General features: G+C 50.5%; 1 protein-coding gene and 1 pseudogene across 2 annotated transcripts in view; both read right to left on the bottom strand.

Moving 5' to 3' along the window:
* Nucleotides 1–2589: 2589 nt before the first annotated feature.
* On the bottom strand, nucleotides 2590–3705 carry LOC107523326 (small ribosomal subunit protein mS22-like; annotated as a pseudogene).
* Nucleotides 3706–3837: 132 nt separating this feature from the next.
* The window catches only part of MTOR (mechanistic target of rapamycin kinase), a 157920-nt gene continuing 143781 nt past the window's right edge, over nucleotides 3838–17976 (bottom strand). For both annotated transcript variants that reach the window (XM_060170910.1, XM_060170911.1), the window contains 8 exons: nucleotides 16607–16679; nucleotides 15029–15103; nucleotides 14232–14367; nucleotides 13262–13327; nucleotides 12533–12613; nucleotides 12040–12120; nucleotides 10482–10587; nucleotides 3838–4795 (listed from right to left, as the gene is read on the bottom strand). In XM_060170910.1, the coding sequence (XP_060026893.1) occupies nucleotides 4780–4795; nucleotides 10482–10587; nucleotides 12040–12120; nucleotides 12533–12613; nucleotides 13262–13327; nucleotides 14232–14367; nucleotides 15029–15103; nucleotides 16607–16679 (634 nt within the window). In that variant the 3' untranslated portion in view covers nucleotides 3838–4779. The remainder of the gene's footprint in view (nucleotides 4796–10481; nucleotides 10588–12039; nucleotides 12121–12532; nucleotides 12614–13261; nucleotides 13328–14231; nucleotides 14368–15028; nucleotides 15104–16606; nucleotides 16680–17976) is intronic.

Here is a 17976-nt window from a genome sequence, read left to right as displayed (position 1 = left end):
GCCAACACCCAGCAACTCTTACATCGTCTGTCTCATAGTCCTGGTCACCACCTACAGGGGGACACTTCATAAGCAGGTATCTCTCTCTCACCTTTGATCAAAGGGGGGAAAGGTTGCTGGGAGTGGTGGAGTCATTGTGCAGGCACTGAGCCCAATGAAAACCCTGATGGCAAAATAAAGAAATGTTTCGGGCTGGGTGGTGGTGCAGCTGATAAAATGCACACATCACAGTGCCCCAGGACCCAGGTTCACATATATGCCGGGCTAGCTTCGTGGGCGGGAGAGAGGATCCAGGGACTTGTGGCGAAGCGGGAACGCAATGCAATGCCGTATGGATCAGAGACAACTCCTTTCTATCTCTTTAAACGGAAGTGGCAGGTCGGAAAAAGAAATGGCTAGGAGAGGGGGTGGAGCAAAAAAAGAGCGGGGAAGGTAGAAAGCTTCCATCGCAGCTGTTGCAAAGGTTCTAACCAATGGGATTAAACCAACACCCTGCAGGCAGGGCGGGTCTCAGGCAAAACAGTGATTATGTAAACAGACCACAGCCTCAAGCAATGCAGGGACCTGGAGTAATGACCAACATATATATGTATGTATTATTTTTTTAAACCAGAGCACTGCTCAGCTTTGGCTTATGGTGGTGTGGGGGACTGAACCTGGGAGCCTCAGGCAGGAAAGTCTCTTTGTATTACCATTATGTTATCTCCCCACCCATAAATAAAATATTTAAAAATAATAGAGAACTTGGGGCCGGGTAGGGGCATGCTGGTCTAGCTTCACAGGCGGGAGACAGACAACTAGGGACTCATGGCTGAGCTGGGAACGCAGTTCAATCTTTACTGACGAGCATCGGGGAGGCAGTTCAACAATGGATGCATTGGATTGACCTTCCCGTGGTGCATCCCGTGAGTACCCATTCATTGGGGAAACTGATGATCCTTCCTAGCCGACTGAATCCACATGGATCCCAGTCACTTTCAAAGCCAGCAACAAGCAGCTCCTGACAGCTTTCAAGAAGGAGAGACAGAGAAACACCTGCAGCCCTGCTTCACCACTCATGAAGCGTATCCCCTGCAGGTGGGGACCGGGGGCTCAAACCCGTGTTCTCAAGCACTGTAACATGTGTGCTCAACCAGGTGTGCCACCACCCGGCCCCCTGGCTGGTTCTAGCCAATAAATAAAATAAACTTCATCTGGTTCTCTTGTCTGTATCATTAGGTTCAAAGCCTGTGGCGCTGAGCTGAGGCAGCTACCACCCGGCCCCAAGCAGCTTCCCCGTCTCGCCGGAGCTCTGGTCTCTGGCTTTCCTTCTACTCCCCGCCGGCCGCTGAAAGAGCTGTGAGGTGCCACTGTGCCCATCCACAGGTGGGCCAGTGCTCGGCCTTCACCTGCCCTGAGCGGATGCCTGGTTGCGCTGTGTTGTGCTCTGCGCCCGTCTGCTGCGAGGTCTTCATTGCTGTCACTTGACAAACCCCTGGCCGCCCCTCAGACCCATGGCCTGTATACAGCCAACGCACAGCCAGCGTCTGCCTCCGTGGCAAGAAGCGGACACAGTGGACACAGTTCGCTCCTAGGTCAGGAGCGAGACGCGCTGTCCTCTATGGCCACCTCAGCCATGGGATGCCGGGCCTTGAACTCGACACCTCGCGTGAGAATCCAACCCTTCGTCTGCTGTGCCACCTACTGCCACTGTCCCCATCCACAGGCTCTTCTCGGTGCTCCTCCGAGGCTTCCTCCTACTTGGTGGGTGCTGGACTTCCAGGTCTGCTGTGCTTTCTGCTTTGTCTGCCCGTGAACTCCCGAGGAAAGGGCCCCGTCACATGGCTCCCACAACAGCCTCACAGTCCCTGCTGCTGAGTGCAGACTAAGAAACATTGGACTAATTGGCATTTTCCACATAGGAGAAAAAAAAAAAAAAGATGAGTGTGGGGGACGTAGCATAATGGTGATGCAAAGAGACTCTCACACCTGAGGCTCTGAGGTCCCAGGTTCAATCCCCTGCACCACTGTAAGCCAGAGATGAGCTGTGCCCTGGTTAAAAAAAAAAGGGGGAGTCGGGCGGTAGCACAGTGGGTTAAGCGCACATGGCGCAAAGCGCAAGGACTGGCAGAAGGATCCCAGTTCGAGTCCCTGGCTCCCCACCTGCAGGGGAGTCACTTCACAGGTGGTGAAGCAGGTCTGCAGGTGTCTGTCTTTCTCTTCCCCTGTCTTCCCCATCTCTCTCTCCATTTCTCTGTTCTATCCAACAATGACATCAATAACAACTACAACAATAAAACAAGGGCAACAAAAGGGAATAAATATTTTTTTAAAAAAAGTGATGTCACAGCTGCACTCAAGGTCTGTGTTTTGGTGTGGGGTTTCCACCCGGTGGCTGGAGGTTTGAGCCTGGGCCCTTGAGCATGTCTGAAGCACACACTCTACTAGGTGGGCTGTTCCCTGGTCCCAGGAACTACTTCCACCAGGAACTAATACCTATGAGCAAAAAGCCGTTATTCATTCACTTATTTATCTATATTCTGAGCAGTTTGTAAAATGAAGCTTACTTGAATATTTTCAGGAAGCTACAGAACGGCTGCTGAATGCTTCTCAAGATGCTTGCAGTGTAATTCTTTCTGTATATGCTCCCTCTGTGCTTGTTTTTGCAGAGACCTTGACTAGCTGCAGCCCCGGCAGCTGGCGCCCTGGGCTCCTGTGCTGACTGGCCATCTGCATGGAGGAGGTGGTACCAGGCTAAATCTCTCTGAATCTTGGTCAATCAGTAATCCATCAATCCTTTTCTTATTTACAAAATACCAAAGCCATGCCGCCAAAGTGCCGCGTTGAGCATAAAAGGTCACACTGTCCGTGTTTATTTGTATCTTCGTAAGCCTGGTGACGAGCTTTGGTATCTCCAGCAGAATCTGGCTCGAACTGGGCAACACAGAGATGAAGGACATCTATGTGTCAGTCTTGGCAGCACAAGGTTTTGAGATTCTCTTCCCTGAAAATAACTGGTGTTAAATTCTGCGACCTTCTTTGGGGAAACAGATTTGTATCACCCAGTCCCGTTCTTCCCAAGTAGCTTTGCGTACTGTGCCACCTGGTTCTCTGACAAAGGAACGCTGCCAGTGTGGCAAGCTGTCTGAAATACTAGTAAACACCTACTTGGCAGTTTCTGTTCCTTCCAAAATCTTGTCTGCAGCCAACACATCATTTATGGGTGTCGGCTCTTCCAGAACTGGTGGCATCTTAATTGTCCTTTGGCTGCCTCAATCGCTAACCTTGTGGCCTCTTGTAGCTGGGCCTGGGTCATCAGCTTGTATGTTGGAGAGCTGCTGAGAGCTGGCTTAACAACCTGCTGCAAATTCAAACCTGTCACCTTGACGAGCATGTTCTGGACTTCCTCATCCATAAATGGAAGTTTCTTGACCGCTGGGCTACCAGACTCAGTCTTGGAGCAGTCGACGGCATGGTGTTCTCGCCCCACAGGGACCTGGCAGCAGCTGGAACAGGGCGGTGGCCTGGAGCCGAGCGTGGACATGGAAACAGGTCAGCTCGGTACCCAGAGAACCGGCCAGGAGGTTTCACGGCGAGGCAGATGCTCCGAGTCGAAAGCTATTTTTGATAGATTTCTCCCAGTTCATTAGAAATGCCTATTTTAATTTCACTGGATGAGGCGGAAAAAATGGAGGAGTGGGGAGACAGAGAGACACCTGCAGCCCTGCCTTAACACTCATGAAGCTTCTCTCCTGCAGGTGGGGACTGGGGGCTTGAACCCGGGCCCTTGCACATCGTGATGTGCACTCTACATGGTATGCCACCCCCCGCCCCAATAAAAAGCTGTTCTTGTATGTGTGTTTTTAAAATTCTGATGACGTTTATTGGCACAAAGGTTATTCAGATACAACATGGTGTGCAGAAGCGGCTACTCCTCATACTTGTGCACTGCGTGAGTATTCTGCCCCAGTTCCCGCGGCCTCCCTGAGCCCCCGCTTTGTTCAGCACCTCCACACAGTACCTGCGTCTTCCAAGTCTGCTCCAACGCGGAGCGTCCCCACCTCACTGACAACATCCTACGCCGTGTGGGGGAGGGCCGGCTGGACTCCAGGGCACTGGCACCCCTCTGGCTGTCTCCAGTCGGGGCTGCCTGGGAGTCTGGAGCAATCCCCCTCCGTGTGGGGACTGAACCTCGGGTCCTGGGGTTGAAGTGTGAGTCGCAGCATAACGGGTCAAGCAGACAGACCTCTGCCGCCATGTCGGCCCAGGCTGAACATGCGGCCGTGCACGGACCAGTGAGGAAACGGGATGGCTGCCCTCTGGAGCCCTGCTCCGCCTCCTGACCGTCCCGACCGTCCACTTACTACACTACTGTCTCCTCCACGCCTGGGTGGCCCGAGGTCGCCTGACCGTGCTGAGTCTGCTGTGTCCTGTGCAGGAGAACAGCCAGGCTGTCCGCTATCAGCAAACACCACAACGACGTCTCCTGTGAGTTAAGTCCAAACCCGTATTTCTAAAGTTATGCGTCTTCTGTTCCCCGAAGCAACAGCTCGACTTGTGTGGTGTCACCCTGTTTACTGTGCTGAGCCAAATCAGGCCGTATTTCCGGCAATAGATTCCTCAACAGCAGCTGGAAAGCTGGTTCAGACTGACTTCTAATATACAGTAGTTCTTCTCATTTATACATGAAAATATTGAACAAGGTCAGACTTGCTGGCCAGTGGTTTGGGGTTCAGTTTAGTGGGAACATCTGTCAAGGAAGAAAAGTCTTGAGAGACTGTGGGGACTGTGGTTCTGCAGTTACCAGAAAGGACACCTAGGACAAGGAGAAAAGGAATTATTTTAACAGTTGGGCTTCTTCAGAACTTTAGATAGGCAAATGGAAAGTGGAGTGAGAAAATTGTGAGGATGTGGTTGGGCTTGGCAGGGCTTGACTTGAGGGCACATCCATCCTGTCAGTCTCTCTCTCTCTACTGAGAGGTCGAGCAAGGAGGGACACGACCCCCAAGGTTTGCCTCGTCTTATCAGACTCCCTGCCTCACAAAGCACCCTGCATTCCTGATACTATGGCCTGCTCCCTTATTATCTACATAATCATTGTTTTGTTTGAAAGATCCCCACCCATTCCATTCCTTTGATCTATCTTCTTTCTACCCTCAAGACCCTCCCTGTCTGCAGGTTATTATTAATCCTACCAGGTAAAACCCTCGCAACAGTTGCTAAGGTAGTTCCTACCTTTCCCAGCCCCTTTTGTCTTTCTCCGCCCCTTTCCAAACCATGTCAAGCCATTTCCGTTTCCGACTTGCCACTTCCGGGTCCAACTTTTAAAAACCCTGGCTCTCTGATAAGTAAAGAATCGAATTGCCTCGCCACCATGAGTCTGTTCCTGGGTCATCTCTCTCACGTCGCTAAGTGAGCAGCAGCCCAGGCTGGCTCCAGTCACATTCTCTCCAACCCAGAGAGTTTGCACCTGAGAAGAGGCACCCCCACACTAGCCCAGCAGTGGAGAGACCAAGGTCTGACAACTCACGGACACTCCCTGAGATCTACAGCTAATTGCGTCAGGGCTGCTGCCGGCTCTAGCCTGGCAGGCATGTCCCCACTGCTTGTTTTGTCCAGCTTCTGCCTTCAGGCAGTGAGCCAGAGTAGCCCCAGAGTGCTTCCTGGGTCTGCCATCACAGATCCTACATGTGTTTTTTTATCCGCTCCTCTCTGCCACCAAGTGGGCTCTTTTCCTTTGTCCTTCCTGTGCCTCTGACTTGACAACAGAGACACAGGAAGAGGGGCTGGGAGGTAACTTGGTAGAGCGGTGGCTTCGCCATCCCTGAGGCCCTGGGTTTGATTCCTGGTGCCCGGTGGGCACAGCCTGAGAGACCTCCACCGGGATGAAGTGAGATGCTGCTACCCCTCCTCTCGGCTCTCTCTCACGTGTTTGGAATAAAAAAATGAGTCTTGGAGGCTGCTCAGTGGTGTGGGGGAAGGGAGAGAGAGACCGAGAGCCTGAGACACGAGCAGGCAAGCTTCCCCCAGTGCTGTGGGGCTCAGACCAGCTAGTGCACATGGCAAGGCACTTACCCCACTGCTGAGCTAGCTTTCTGGGCTCTCAATCATTTTTAAAAAAATGTAAGTTCAGGGGGCTGGGCGGTGGTGCAGCGGGTTAAGTGCATGTGGCACAAAGCACAAGGACCGGTGTAAGGATCCCTTCACAGGCGGTGAAGCAGGTCTGCCGGTGTCTGTCTTTCTCTCCCCCTCTGTCTTCCCCTCCTCTCTCCATTTCTCTCTGTCCTATCCAACAACGACAATATCAATAACAATAATAACAGTTACAATGATAACAAGGATAACAAAAGAGAAAAAACAGCCTCCAGGAGCAGTGGATTTATGGTACAGGGACTAAGTCCCATCGATAACCTTAGAGGCAATACATACATAAGTATATATGTTCAATCATTTTGATGTTTGTCTTCCAAATATGTATTCATATTTCTATTTTTTTTCTTTTATAAAAATTGTATTCCCACCTTCTGTGCCCCATAGAGATCTTTGACCCACACTCTTCCAATAGAGGGGATGAAGTATGGCACTCTGGTGGTGGGAACCGCATGAATTGTACCCCTTATCCCACCATCTTGTTGACCATTATAAAATCACTAATAATAAGGGGGTAGATAGCATAATGGTTATACAAAAGCTTCTCATGCTGAGGCTCCTAAGTGCCAGGTTCAATACCCCGTATCTCCATAAGCCATGCCTGAGGAGTGCTCTGGTTAAAAAATAAATAAAAAAAATAAAATAAAATAAGAAGTTGATGGGAGTCGGGCGATAGCACAGTGGGTTCAGTGCATGTGGTGCGAAGCACAAGGATTGGCATAAGGATCCAGGTTGGAACCCCCGGCCCCCCACCTACAGGGGAGTCACTTCACAGGTGGTGAAGCAGGTCTGTGGATGTCTATCTTTCTCTCCCCCTGTCTTCCCCTCCTTGCTCCATTTCTCTCTGTCCTATCTAACAATGATAACATCAATAACAACAACAATAACTACAACAACAATAAAAAACAACAAGGGTCTCATGCCTGAGGCTCCAAAGTCCCAGGTTCAATCCCCCACACCACCATAAGCCAGAGCTGAACAGTGCTCTGGTTAAAAAAAAAAAAAAAAGAATAAGTAAAAAACAAGAGTAACAAAAGGGAAAATAAAAAAAAAAGTTTAAAAATAAGAAAACACCAAGCAGAACCTGGACTGGAGTGGGTGCACTGCACCAAAGTCAAAGACTCTGGGGTGGGGGGAGGGTTCAGGTCCTGGGACAGGATGGTGGAGGAGAACCTAGTGGGGGTTGAACTGTTATGTGGAAAGCTGAGAAATGTGATGCACAGACAAACTATTGTATTTACTGTCAAGTGTAAAACATGAATCCTCCAATAAAGAAAAACAAGATTGAGGTGGTTAATGGCTTACAGTAAATGTAGTGATAGGTACATGTGTAAAATTTCTCAGTTTTCTGCCAAACATAACCAGCCCCAGCCCCCTCCTCCACGAACAGCACCAGGACCTGATAACCCCTCTGGGAGGCCAGAGCCCTTGGCGTTGGTGCAGTACATAACCCCAGTCCAAGTTCTGCTTTGTGTTTCCCCTTCTGTTCTGATTTCTCAACTTCTACCTGTGAGTGAGATCATCCTTCTTTTTCTGACTGATCTCACGTCACATGACTCCTTCAAGCTCCATCTAAGAGGAGGGGAAGAAGGTGAAGTCACTATTTTGAATAGCTGAGTAGTTCCACTGTGTATATAGACCACCCAAAAACAAAACAAAACAAACCTCCAAGTCATTGACAGTCAGAGAAATGCAAATAAAGACAAAGAGACCCCACTTCCCTCATGTGAGAATGTCACACATCAGAAAAGGTAACAGCAGCAAATGCTGGAGAGGGTGTGGGGTCAAAGGAGCCCTCCTGCACTGCTGGTGGGAATGTCAATTGGTCCAACCTCTGTGGAGAGCAGTCTGGAGAACTCTCAGAAGGCTAGAAGTGGACCTGCCCTGTGATCCTGCAATTCCGCTCCTGGGGATAGATCCTAAGGAACCCAACACACCCATCCAAAAAAATCTGTGTACATGTATGTTCTTAGCAGCACAATTTGTAATAGCCAAAACCTGGAAGCAAGCCAGGTGTCCAACAACAGATGAGTGGCTGAGCAAGTTCTTTTTTTCTTTTTTAAATATTTATTTATTTATTTTCACTTTTTTGTTGCCCTTGTTGTTTAACATTGTTATGGTTATTATTGTTGTTGTTATTAACGTCGTTATTGTTGGATAGGACAGAGAGAAATGGAGAGAGGAGGGGAAGACAGAGAAGGGGAGAGAAAGACAGACACCTGAAGACCTGCTTCACTGCCTGTGAAGTGACTCCCCTGCAGGTGGGGAGCCAGGGGCTTGAACCGGGATCCTTGCGCTTTGCAACACGCATGCTTAACCCATTGCGCCACCGCCTGACTCCCCCTTTTTTTTTCTTTTTAAGAACAGTGAGTATGTGGTCTAGGTTCTCTCTCAATAAATAAATCTTTTTTTTTCTTTTAAGATTTTATTTATTTATGAGAAAGATAGGAGGAGAAAGAGAGAACCAGACATCACTCTGGCACATGTGCTGCCGGGGATCAAACTTAGGACCTCATGCTTGAGAGTCCAAAGCTTTACCGCTGCACCACCTCCTGGACCACAAATAAATCTTCAAAAAGGTGGGTGAGCGGGGGAGACAGCATAGTGACTATGCAGAAGAATTTCATACCTCCTCACCTGCAGAGGGAAAGCTTTCCGAGCGATGAAGCACGGCTGCAGATGTCTCTGTCTCTCTCCCTATCACCCCCCCCCCCAACTTCTGGCTGTCTCTATCCAATAAATAAATAAAGATAATAAAAAAATTAAAAGACTTTCATGCCCCAGGCTCTGAGGTACCAGGTTCAACCCCTTGCACCAACATAAACCAGAGCTGAGCAGTGCTCTAGGCTGTCTGTCTGTCTGTCTGTATCCGTCTCATTAAAATGAGTAAAATAGGGCCAGTGACAGAGGACCTAGTGGGGATTGTATTGTTATATGGAAAACTTAGAAATGTAATGTATGCACAAACTATTATACTTACTGTCGAATATAAAACATTAATCCCCCAATAAAGAAATTTTAAAAATGGAAAAAAAAAAAAAAGGGGCCAGGTGGTGGTGCATCTGGCAGAAGGCACATGTCCCAATGCACGAGGACCCAGGTCAAGTCCGTAGTCCCCACCTGCAGGGGACTGTTCACGAATGGTGAAGCAGTACTGCAGGCGTCTCTCTGTCTCTCTCCTCTACCTCTCCCTTCCTTCTCAGATTTTCTCTGTTCCTATCCAAAAAGTGAATAATGAATATTAAAAAGAAAGAAAGAAAGAAGACAAGAACTGCCAAGACATGTCACCTGGAAAGTGTGGCTGCTTTGCCATGAGCACTGCCCAGGGCTGAGCCCCGGCCCTCGGCACAGAGAACCCGCCTCAGCGCTGTGGGCTCTCTCTGAGGAGTTAGCCTGCAGCACTGCCCAGTACTGAGCCCCGGCCCCTTGGCACAGAGAACCCGCCTCAGCGCTGTGGGCTCTCTCTGCGGAGTTAGCCTGCAGCACTGAAGTCACATACAGTGAACACAAACCCAGAGCTTCTCCCTCCCCCTCATGAGCAGTCACTGAGACTAAGCTTCTCTTTTGCACCCCGGGCTGGGCAGAGTGGGTCCTGACCACTATCTTAACACGGGCACGGGGCACAGGGCCGGCTCACCACCCCATGTGGCGCCCGCCCGCTATCTCAGCACAGGGCCAGCTCACCACCCGATGTGGCGCCCGCCCACTATCTCAGCACAGGGCACAGGGCACAGGGCACAGGGCCGGCTCACCACCCGATGTGGCGCCTGCCCACTATCTCAGCACAGGGCACAGGGCACAGGGGCACAGAGCACAGGGCACAGGGCCGGCTCACCACCCAATGTGGCACCCGCCTGCTATCTCAGCACAGGGCACAGGGCACAGGGCCGGCTCACCACCCGATGTGGTACCCGCCTGCTATCTCAGCACAGGGCACAGAGCACAGGGCCGGCTCACCACCCAATGTGGCGCCCGCCCACTATCTCAGCACAGGGCACAGGGGCACAGGGCACAGGGCCAGCTCACCACCCGATGTGGCACCCGCCTGCTATCTCAGCACAGGGGACAGGGCACAGGGCACAGGGCCGGCTCACCACCCGATGTGGCACCCGCCTGCTATCTCAGCACCGGGGACAGGGCACAGGGCACAGGGCCAGCTCACCACCCAATGTGGCGCCCGCCCGCTATCTCAGCACAGGGCATAGGGCACAGGGCACAGGGCCGGCTCACCACCCGATGTGGCACCCGCCTGCTATCTCAGCACAGGGCACAGGGCACAGGGCCGGCTCACCACCCGATGTGGCGCCCGCCCGCTATCTCAGCACAGGGCACAGGGCACAGGGCCAGCTCACCACCCGATGTAGCACTGGCAGAGGTTCTCGTGCGACGTCGCCTGCTTGATGAGCAGCTCCACCTGTGTGGGGACGTCCAAGGTCTCATCGTGGGAGAAGTCCCGGCCTAGGACGGGAAGCACACAGGTCACCTGTGCTGCCGAGACACCCTCTACGCAGCCTGGCCTTGCTCTGCAGCTCAGGCCAGGTTAGCTCAGACTTGAGTCTGAGGACTGACTGCTAGCTGGATTTTATCTGTTTCTATATTTGTATTTGTTTATTGTCTTATTCACCGGGTAGAGACAGACAGAAATCAAGACAGGAGGGTGACAGGGAGGGAGAGAGACGGACACCTGCAGCCCTGCTTCACCACTGTGAAGCTTTCCCCCACAGGTGGGGACTGGGGGCTTGAACTTGGGTCCTCAGGAACTGTAATGTGTGCTCTCAACCAACTGTGCTCTCACCACCCGGCCCCACTAGCTGAGCTGGATTTTAAATTCATTTCCATGTGAGGTGGGTAAACATCAGTCTTATTACCTTTTTTTTTTTTTTAACCAGAGCACTGCACAGATTATGGTGGTGTGAGGGATTAAACCTGAAACTCTGGAGCCCAGTTCTCTTTTAACTCTGTTCATCTTCATCTCCAAGCCTTTCCCTTCCACAGGGCAATCTGCCACCATTGCGTTTTTCTTTTCTTTTTTTTCTCCACATATTTATTTAATTTATCTTTGCCTCCAGGGTTGTTGCTGGGGCTTGGTTCCTGCACTACAAATCCACTGCTTTGGGAGGCCATTTTCCCCATTTTTGTTGCCCTTGTTGTTGGATAGGACAGACAGAAATGGAGAGAGGAGGGGAAGACAGAGAGGGGGAGAGAAAGACAGACACCTGCAGACCTGCTTCACCGCCTGTGAAGCGACTCTCCTGCAGGTGGGGAGCCAGGGGCTCGAACCATCTCAAAATCATGCATTTCCTGTCCCTACAGTTCTCAAAGTTCAGAGAAGGTCAGACTTGCTCTAACATCAAGTCAAGATGATTGTTTTCACAAATTGGCTGACTTTGCACATAACAGAACTTAGCTCTGTTAAAATCTCATTAATAGCCTAGTGGTCACGAGGGCAACAAAAGGGAAAATAAATAATTTTTTAAAAATTCAAAAATAAAAATAAAAAAATAAAGGCTTAGTGGTAGTGCCCCTGGTTGAGCACACATGCTACAATGCACAAGGACCCAGGTTCAAGCTCCTGGCCCCTACCTGTGGTGGTGGTAGGGCTTCAAGAGTGGTAAAACAAGGCTGTAGGTGTCTGTCTCTCTTCCTCTCTGTCTTTCCCTCTCAATTTTTCTCTGTCAAATAAATAAATAACATAAAGTTAACCATTAGAATAATGTCATTAAGTTTATTTCAACATTGTTTTTGGCTGTTAGAAAGAGATTTTGGAGGGTCTTCCACTGGTGGCCACAGAGACAGTTCAGTTAACCAAGTATCAGGTATCAGTACCACTGGAAACAGATGACCACCCACCCATCCAGGGGAAAGTCTGTTGGAAGCTATATTCTCTTTAAGTAAGTTACACATACTCACCAGTGAGCTTATCTCGAACCCTGTTAATAATCTGAATAGCTTTCTTATTCAGGGCCTCTGGCTTCACCAAACCATCTCCAACTGCAATACACAAAAGCAGGAACAGGAGTGGGAGTTATTGTCACATCAGGCTCTGTTTCCCGACAGCCGCTTTGTGAGTGTCGTCAGGATCTCCTCAGTCTGTCTCGGTCCTCAGAACGCAGGAGAAACTAACGGAATCATTTCTGCTCAGAGGAGTTGTTGCTGCTTCACTGTAGGGGGACACGGTGGCTATTTCTTTTCTTTCTTTTTTAAAAAAGTATTATATTTATTTTATTTTTGAGAGAGATAGACACAGAGAAACACCAGAGCACTGCATAGCTCTGGCTTATGGTGGTGCGGGGGAATTGAACCTGGGACTTCAGAGCCTCAGGCACAAGAGTCTCTTTGCATAACCATTATGCTGTCTATCCCCGCCACAGTGGCCGGTGACACGCTCGCGAGCTGCACTTACTGAAAGAATGAATAGATTCTGGCACTGTGGTCCCTGTTTTCTTATGGGCTGGTTCCCCAAGTTCCACACCATCTAAAATTTCTAGGAGGAAAAAGCCAGTTAGCAGAAAATTCAAACACCAAGATGCTATCATCATTCTAAGATGCCAACTCTTGACTCTTCACGTGAAGGGAGGCCTGATGGCTGGCTAATGTTCAGACACAGTTCACTGCGTGGCAACAGAAAACTTCCCAACTCTTGGTACCCAACCCATCCTGCAGAGTTATTTTGTATTTCTGTGGAGCTGGTGCCACAGTTTTCCAGGCTCAGTTTTTTCACTCAGAGAGAGAGACAGAGACAGAGACAGAGACAGAGGGAGAGGGCGAGGGCGAGGGAGGGAGGTGGTAAGAGTCATTACAGCACCAAAGTGCTGTGCCATAGAACCGTGGTACCCTCCTAAGGTGCTGCCTCACAAGCGCAGGCCGCGTGTGCTAACTCACAGGGAGGTGTTTCTTCAGGTTTCTGTATTTCTAGGTGAGTTTTTGAGGTCAAGTCAAATGTCCACTAGGTGACACTTTAGTAGTGATGGTACTTCTGTGAAATCGTCAGTTAGGAACCTCTAGAAAAACACCTTTCCTTCTTCCATATTTATCACCATTATGGCGGTAAGTCACGCATCTAAGGCAGTGGCCAAGCCCTGAACAAACGGAAGCGACTTGCAGGCGGCCTCAGCATGCGCGCGCAACCTACCTACTGACTGGCCCGCAGAGTAGGAGTCCGTCCTCGTCCGGGATCGCTTGTTGCCTTTGGTATTTGCTAGAAAAGACAATCAGGGTCATAAAAACAGCTTTAAACTGTGACTGGGAAGAAATGCTGTCTACTTCCTCACACTGGAACCACTCAGGAGTGAGTGGGAGGATGAGTTAGCATAGCACCCAGCCTTGAGGGGACCCCATATTCCTGAGTTAGACATCGAGCTTCTCAACCAGACAAGGAAGAATGAAAGTATGCTGGCAGCTGTGGGTTAAATGTCTCTGTCTCTTACTGGTAAGGAGGTAGGAGGTGAGAAGGTGGGAGGTAAGGACACAGGATAATACCTTAAGCCGTTAACCCCCTCACCCCCACCCCACAAAAAAGGAAAAAAGAACACAGAGTGGACTGAGTGCTGCCCACTCAAATAGCAGCTGCTTGAGTCCTGTAAGAATGCCAGCTTACCAGTCTATAAGAAAACCAAACCCTATGGCACTCAGTCTGCCCCTAGTGTTGTTAGTATTTGACCAGAGCACTGTCTCATCTTACGCTGGTACCAGGGGTTGAACCTGGGACCTCTGGGCCTTAGGCAAGAGAGTCGATTGCATAAACTGTTGTGCTATCTCCCCGAACCCTGCAAGTGTCTTTATGTATTTTCTTGTTTATGAGACAGGAGGAGGACAGTGAACCAGAGAAACACTGGCATACGCAGTATCAGGGATTGAACTTGGGACCTCGTGTCTGAGAGTTCAACATTTTATCCACTGCACCACCTCCTAAGCCATCCTAGAGCTTTTTCTAAGATATCTGACCTAGTTAATAAAAATACTTGAGACTTCTCGCCAGTGAACCGGAAGCCATTTGCTCTGTGCAAATAAAGTGCACAGCTCCTTGCGGGTGAATGCAGCACGGCAGCTACCACGTGTGGGGGAGGCGGTGGCCTCAGTTCCCGGGCCCTGCTGACACTCACTGTCCATCAGCCTCCAGTTGAGTAAGGGGTCGTAGACAAAGGCTTCCAGCACAGCCATGACACTGTCCTTGTGCTCCCGGAGCACCTCCATCACTGTGTGGCAGGTGATTCTGTAGTTGCCATCCAGCCCCGTCACCTGCAGAAAGGCCAGAGCCACTCAACAAGGGAGGGCCCGACAAGCCCTCTGAGGCCTAGAGTCCAAAGCCAGTCGAGATGGCCACACCGCCATCAGGAAGCAGGCACAGGCATTACTGATGTACCAGCTCACAGTGTTTTGGGAGAAACAGAACAGATTCCTATGAAGACCTCGTAAGATGAATGGGAAGACTTTCAAAGATTGACGATTTATTTCGGGGACGGCAGTGGCGCACCTGGTTAAGCGCACATCGTACAAAGCGCAAGGATCTGGGTTTGAGCCCCCGCTCCCCACCTGCAGGCGGGATGCTTCACAAGTAGTGAAGTAGGTCTGCAGGCGTCTGTCTTTCTATCTTCCCAACCTCTCTCAATTTCTCTTTGTTCTATCAAAATGGAAAAACAAAAACAAAACAAACAAACAGCTGCCAGGAGCAGTGGATTCATAGTATAAGCACCGAGCTCCAGCAATGGCCATAGAGGCAATGAATAAATAATAAATAAATAAAGAGTAAAATAAAAATGGAACAATTTATTTCTAACACAATGGGAAATCCCAGGCAACGACTACAGAAAAGTGCTGGTACGCGGGGACCCTCTCTTCAAAGAGGCTCCTCCACCTGTATTGGCCCCAAGCCAAGCAGTTGGTTCCAAACAGCCCTTACCTCCATTGCATTGGTCAACATCCTCGTCAGCCTGAACGGAATCTTCTCTGGGAACTTCTCTCTGGTCATAGCAACCTACTTGGCAATAAAGCAAATTCAATGGCTACATTATTTTAAGCTAAAGTCAAGTGGTTTTCCTTTGTCTCACCAGCACTCATTTTAACTATGGTATAGCAAGAAAGAACTTGAATTCAGTGTGTGTGTGTGTGTGTGTGTGTGTGTGTGTGTGAGAGAGAGAGAGAGAGAGAGAGGTCTTTGACCAGCTGGCCTATGAGAGAGAAAAGGAGATCTTTGACCAGCAGGCCTATGAGAGAGAGAGAGGTCTTTGACCAGCAGGCCTACGAGAGAGAGAGAGAGAGGTCTTTGACCAGCAGGCCTACGAGAGAGAGAGAGAGAGAGAGGTCTTTGACCAGCAGGCCTACGAGAGAGAGAGAGAGAGAGAGAGAGAGAGGTCTTTGACCAGCAGGCCTACGAGAGAGAGAGAGAGGTCTTTGACCAGCAGGCCTACGAGAGAGAGAGAGAGAGAGAGAGAGAGGTCTTTGACCAGCAGGCCTACGAGAGAGAGAGAGAGAGAGAGAGGTCTTTGACCAGCAGGCCTACGAGAGAGAGAGAGAGAGAGAGAGAGAGGTCTTTGACCAGCAGGCCTACGAGAGAGAGAGAGAGAGAGAGAGAGAGGGAGGTCTTTGACCAGCAGGCCTATGAGAGAGAGAGAGGTCTTTGACCAGCAGGCCTATGAGAGAGAGAGAGAGAGAGAGAGAGGGAGAGAGAGAGAGGTCTTTGACCAGCAGGCCTACGAGAGAGAGGTCTTTGACCAGCAGGCCTACGAGAGAGAGAGAGAGAGAGGTCTTTGACCAGCAGGCCTACGAGAGAGAGAGAAAGAGAGAGAGAGAGGTCTTTGACCAGCAGGCCTACGAGAGAGAGAGAGAGAGGTCTTTGACCAGCAGGCCTACGAGAGAGAGAGAGAGAGGGAGGTCTTTGACCAGCAGGCCTATGAGAGAGAGAGAGGTCTTTGACCAGCAGGCCTATGAGAGAGAGAGAGAGAGAGAGGTCTTTGACCAGCAGGCCTACGAGAGAGAGAGGTCTTTGACCAGCAGGCCTACGAGAGATAGAGAGAGAGAGAGAGAGAGAGAGAGGTCTTTGACCAGCAGGCCTACGAGAGAGAGAGAAAGAGAGAGAGAGAGAGAGGTCTTTGACCAGCAGGCCTACGAGAGAGAGAGAAAGAGAGAGAGAGAGAGAGGTCTTTGACCAGCAGGTCTGCTGGAGGGTGCCAGTGAACGGCATGGATTTCACTTCCTCTTTGCAGGGCTGAGGCCTGGAGTATGTGGGACTCCAGCTCTGCAGCTACTTTCTCATTCAGAGACAGAGAGACGAGGAGGGAGGGACAGCACAGCAGCTGCCGTGCGGCGCTCGGGCTCAGATACGGGTACTGTGTGCGGCTCTGCCAGTGGCTCGTCTCCCTGGCCAGACAGACCCTCCTTCCACAGCTCGACTGGCTGTGACTGGGGCAGGAGAGGGGAGGAGAGGCGGGTGGGGCGGAGGGGAGAGCGGCTACGGCCTGGGGTCCCGCCATGTGCGCACCTCAAAGCAGTCCCCAAAGTCGATGTGCAGGATCTTCCCACTCAGCCGGTCCAGCATCAGGTTGGATGGGTGTCTGAGGAGGGAGAGAGCGCAGGAGTGGGCCCAGGGCGCAGCGCCAAAGAGCAAGCCACAGGGTCGGGCAGGGCGAGGCAACTCGGGCTCTCTGGGCTTTTGCAGACCTCTCGGCGCAAGTGAGCCTGGTGGGGCCACAGCCAGGCGACCCTCTCTCTCTTCCATCTTATCTTACGTTTCTTCTTTCTTAAATTATTTTATTATTTGTTTCCTTTTCTCTTCTTTTTTTTTTAGATTTTTAAAATTTATTTCCCCTTTTGTTGCCCTTGTTGTTATTATTGTAGTTGTTGTTGTTGTCGGCTAGGACAGAGAGAAACGGAGAGAGGAGGGGAAGACAGAGAGGGGGAAAGAGAGACAGACACCTGCAGACCTGCTTCACTGCCTGTGAAGCGACTCCCCTGCAGGTGGGGAGCCGGGGACTCCAACCGGGATCCTGACGCCGGTCCTCGCGCTTTGCGCGTAACCTGCTGCGCTAGCACCCGCCTCCCTCTTTCTTCTTCTTCTTTTTAACCAGAGCACTGCTCAGCTCTGGCTTTGGCGCTGGGGGTTGACCCTAGGGCTCTGGAGAGTCTCTATGCAGAATCATTACGCTGTCTCCCTGAGCTCATTTGTTGGCAGGTGAGCGCCTGTGGTACCGACTGGCTGGCAAGCGCCTCAAATACTCAGCACCTGCTCTTCCAAGAGTCAGCTGACCCTGCTCTCAGCCTGCAGCCACTAAGTCGCCTGCTTCACAGTGCCATGGTGGTGACTCACTCTGCTGAGGACATCTGGCCAACAGAGTAACCACTTCTGGCAGTGCTGGTGACTTGGAGTTAAGTCCTTTGGTCACTATTCACTTTCTTTTTTTCTATTTTTCTAAATTAAAAGATTTTTTTAATATATTTTCCCTTTTGTTGCTCCCCCTTTTTTATTGATGTTGTTGTTGTTGGATAGGAAGGAGAGAAATGGAGAGAGAAGGGGAAGACAGAGAGGGGGAGAGAAAGACAGACACTTGCAGACCTGCTTCACTGCCCGTGAAGTGACTCCCCTGCAGGTGGGGAGCCAGGGGCTCGAACCGGGATCCTTACATGGGTCCTTGTGCTTTGCGCCATCTGTGCTTAACTTAACCCGCTGCGCTACCACCCGACTCCCAGAACTCTTCTTCTAAGTTCTAGTGAGTCAATTTCTGAACATTTCTAGATTACTCTTTAGTCAGTATATTTCGACAAGACTTATCATGTAGAGGGATAACCCGGAAATTCGACTTTGGCTGTGTTCAATCATGGAAACAGAGTCATTAATCTGAGCATAGTGGTGAT

The sequence above is a fragment of the Erinaceus europaeus genome, chromosome 13, assembly GCF_950295315.1.
Source record: "Erinaceus europaeus chromosome 13, mEriEur2.1, whole genome shotgun sequence".
In the NCBI taxonomy this organism is placed as follows: domain Eukaryota; kingdom Metazoa; phylum Chordata; class Mammalia; order Eulipotyphla; family Erinaceidae; genus Erinaceus; species Erinaceus europaeus.
Note: the sequence above shows the minus strand (reverse complement) of the source record. Positions and strands in the feature narration are given on the sequence as shown.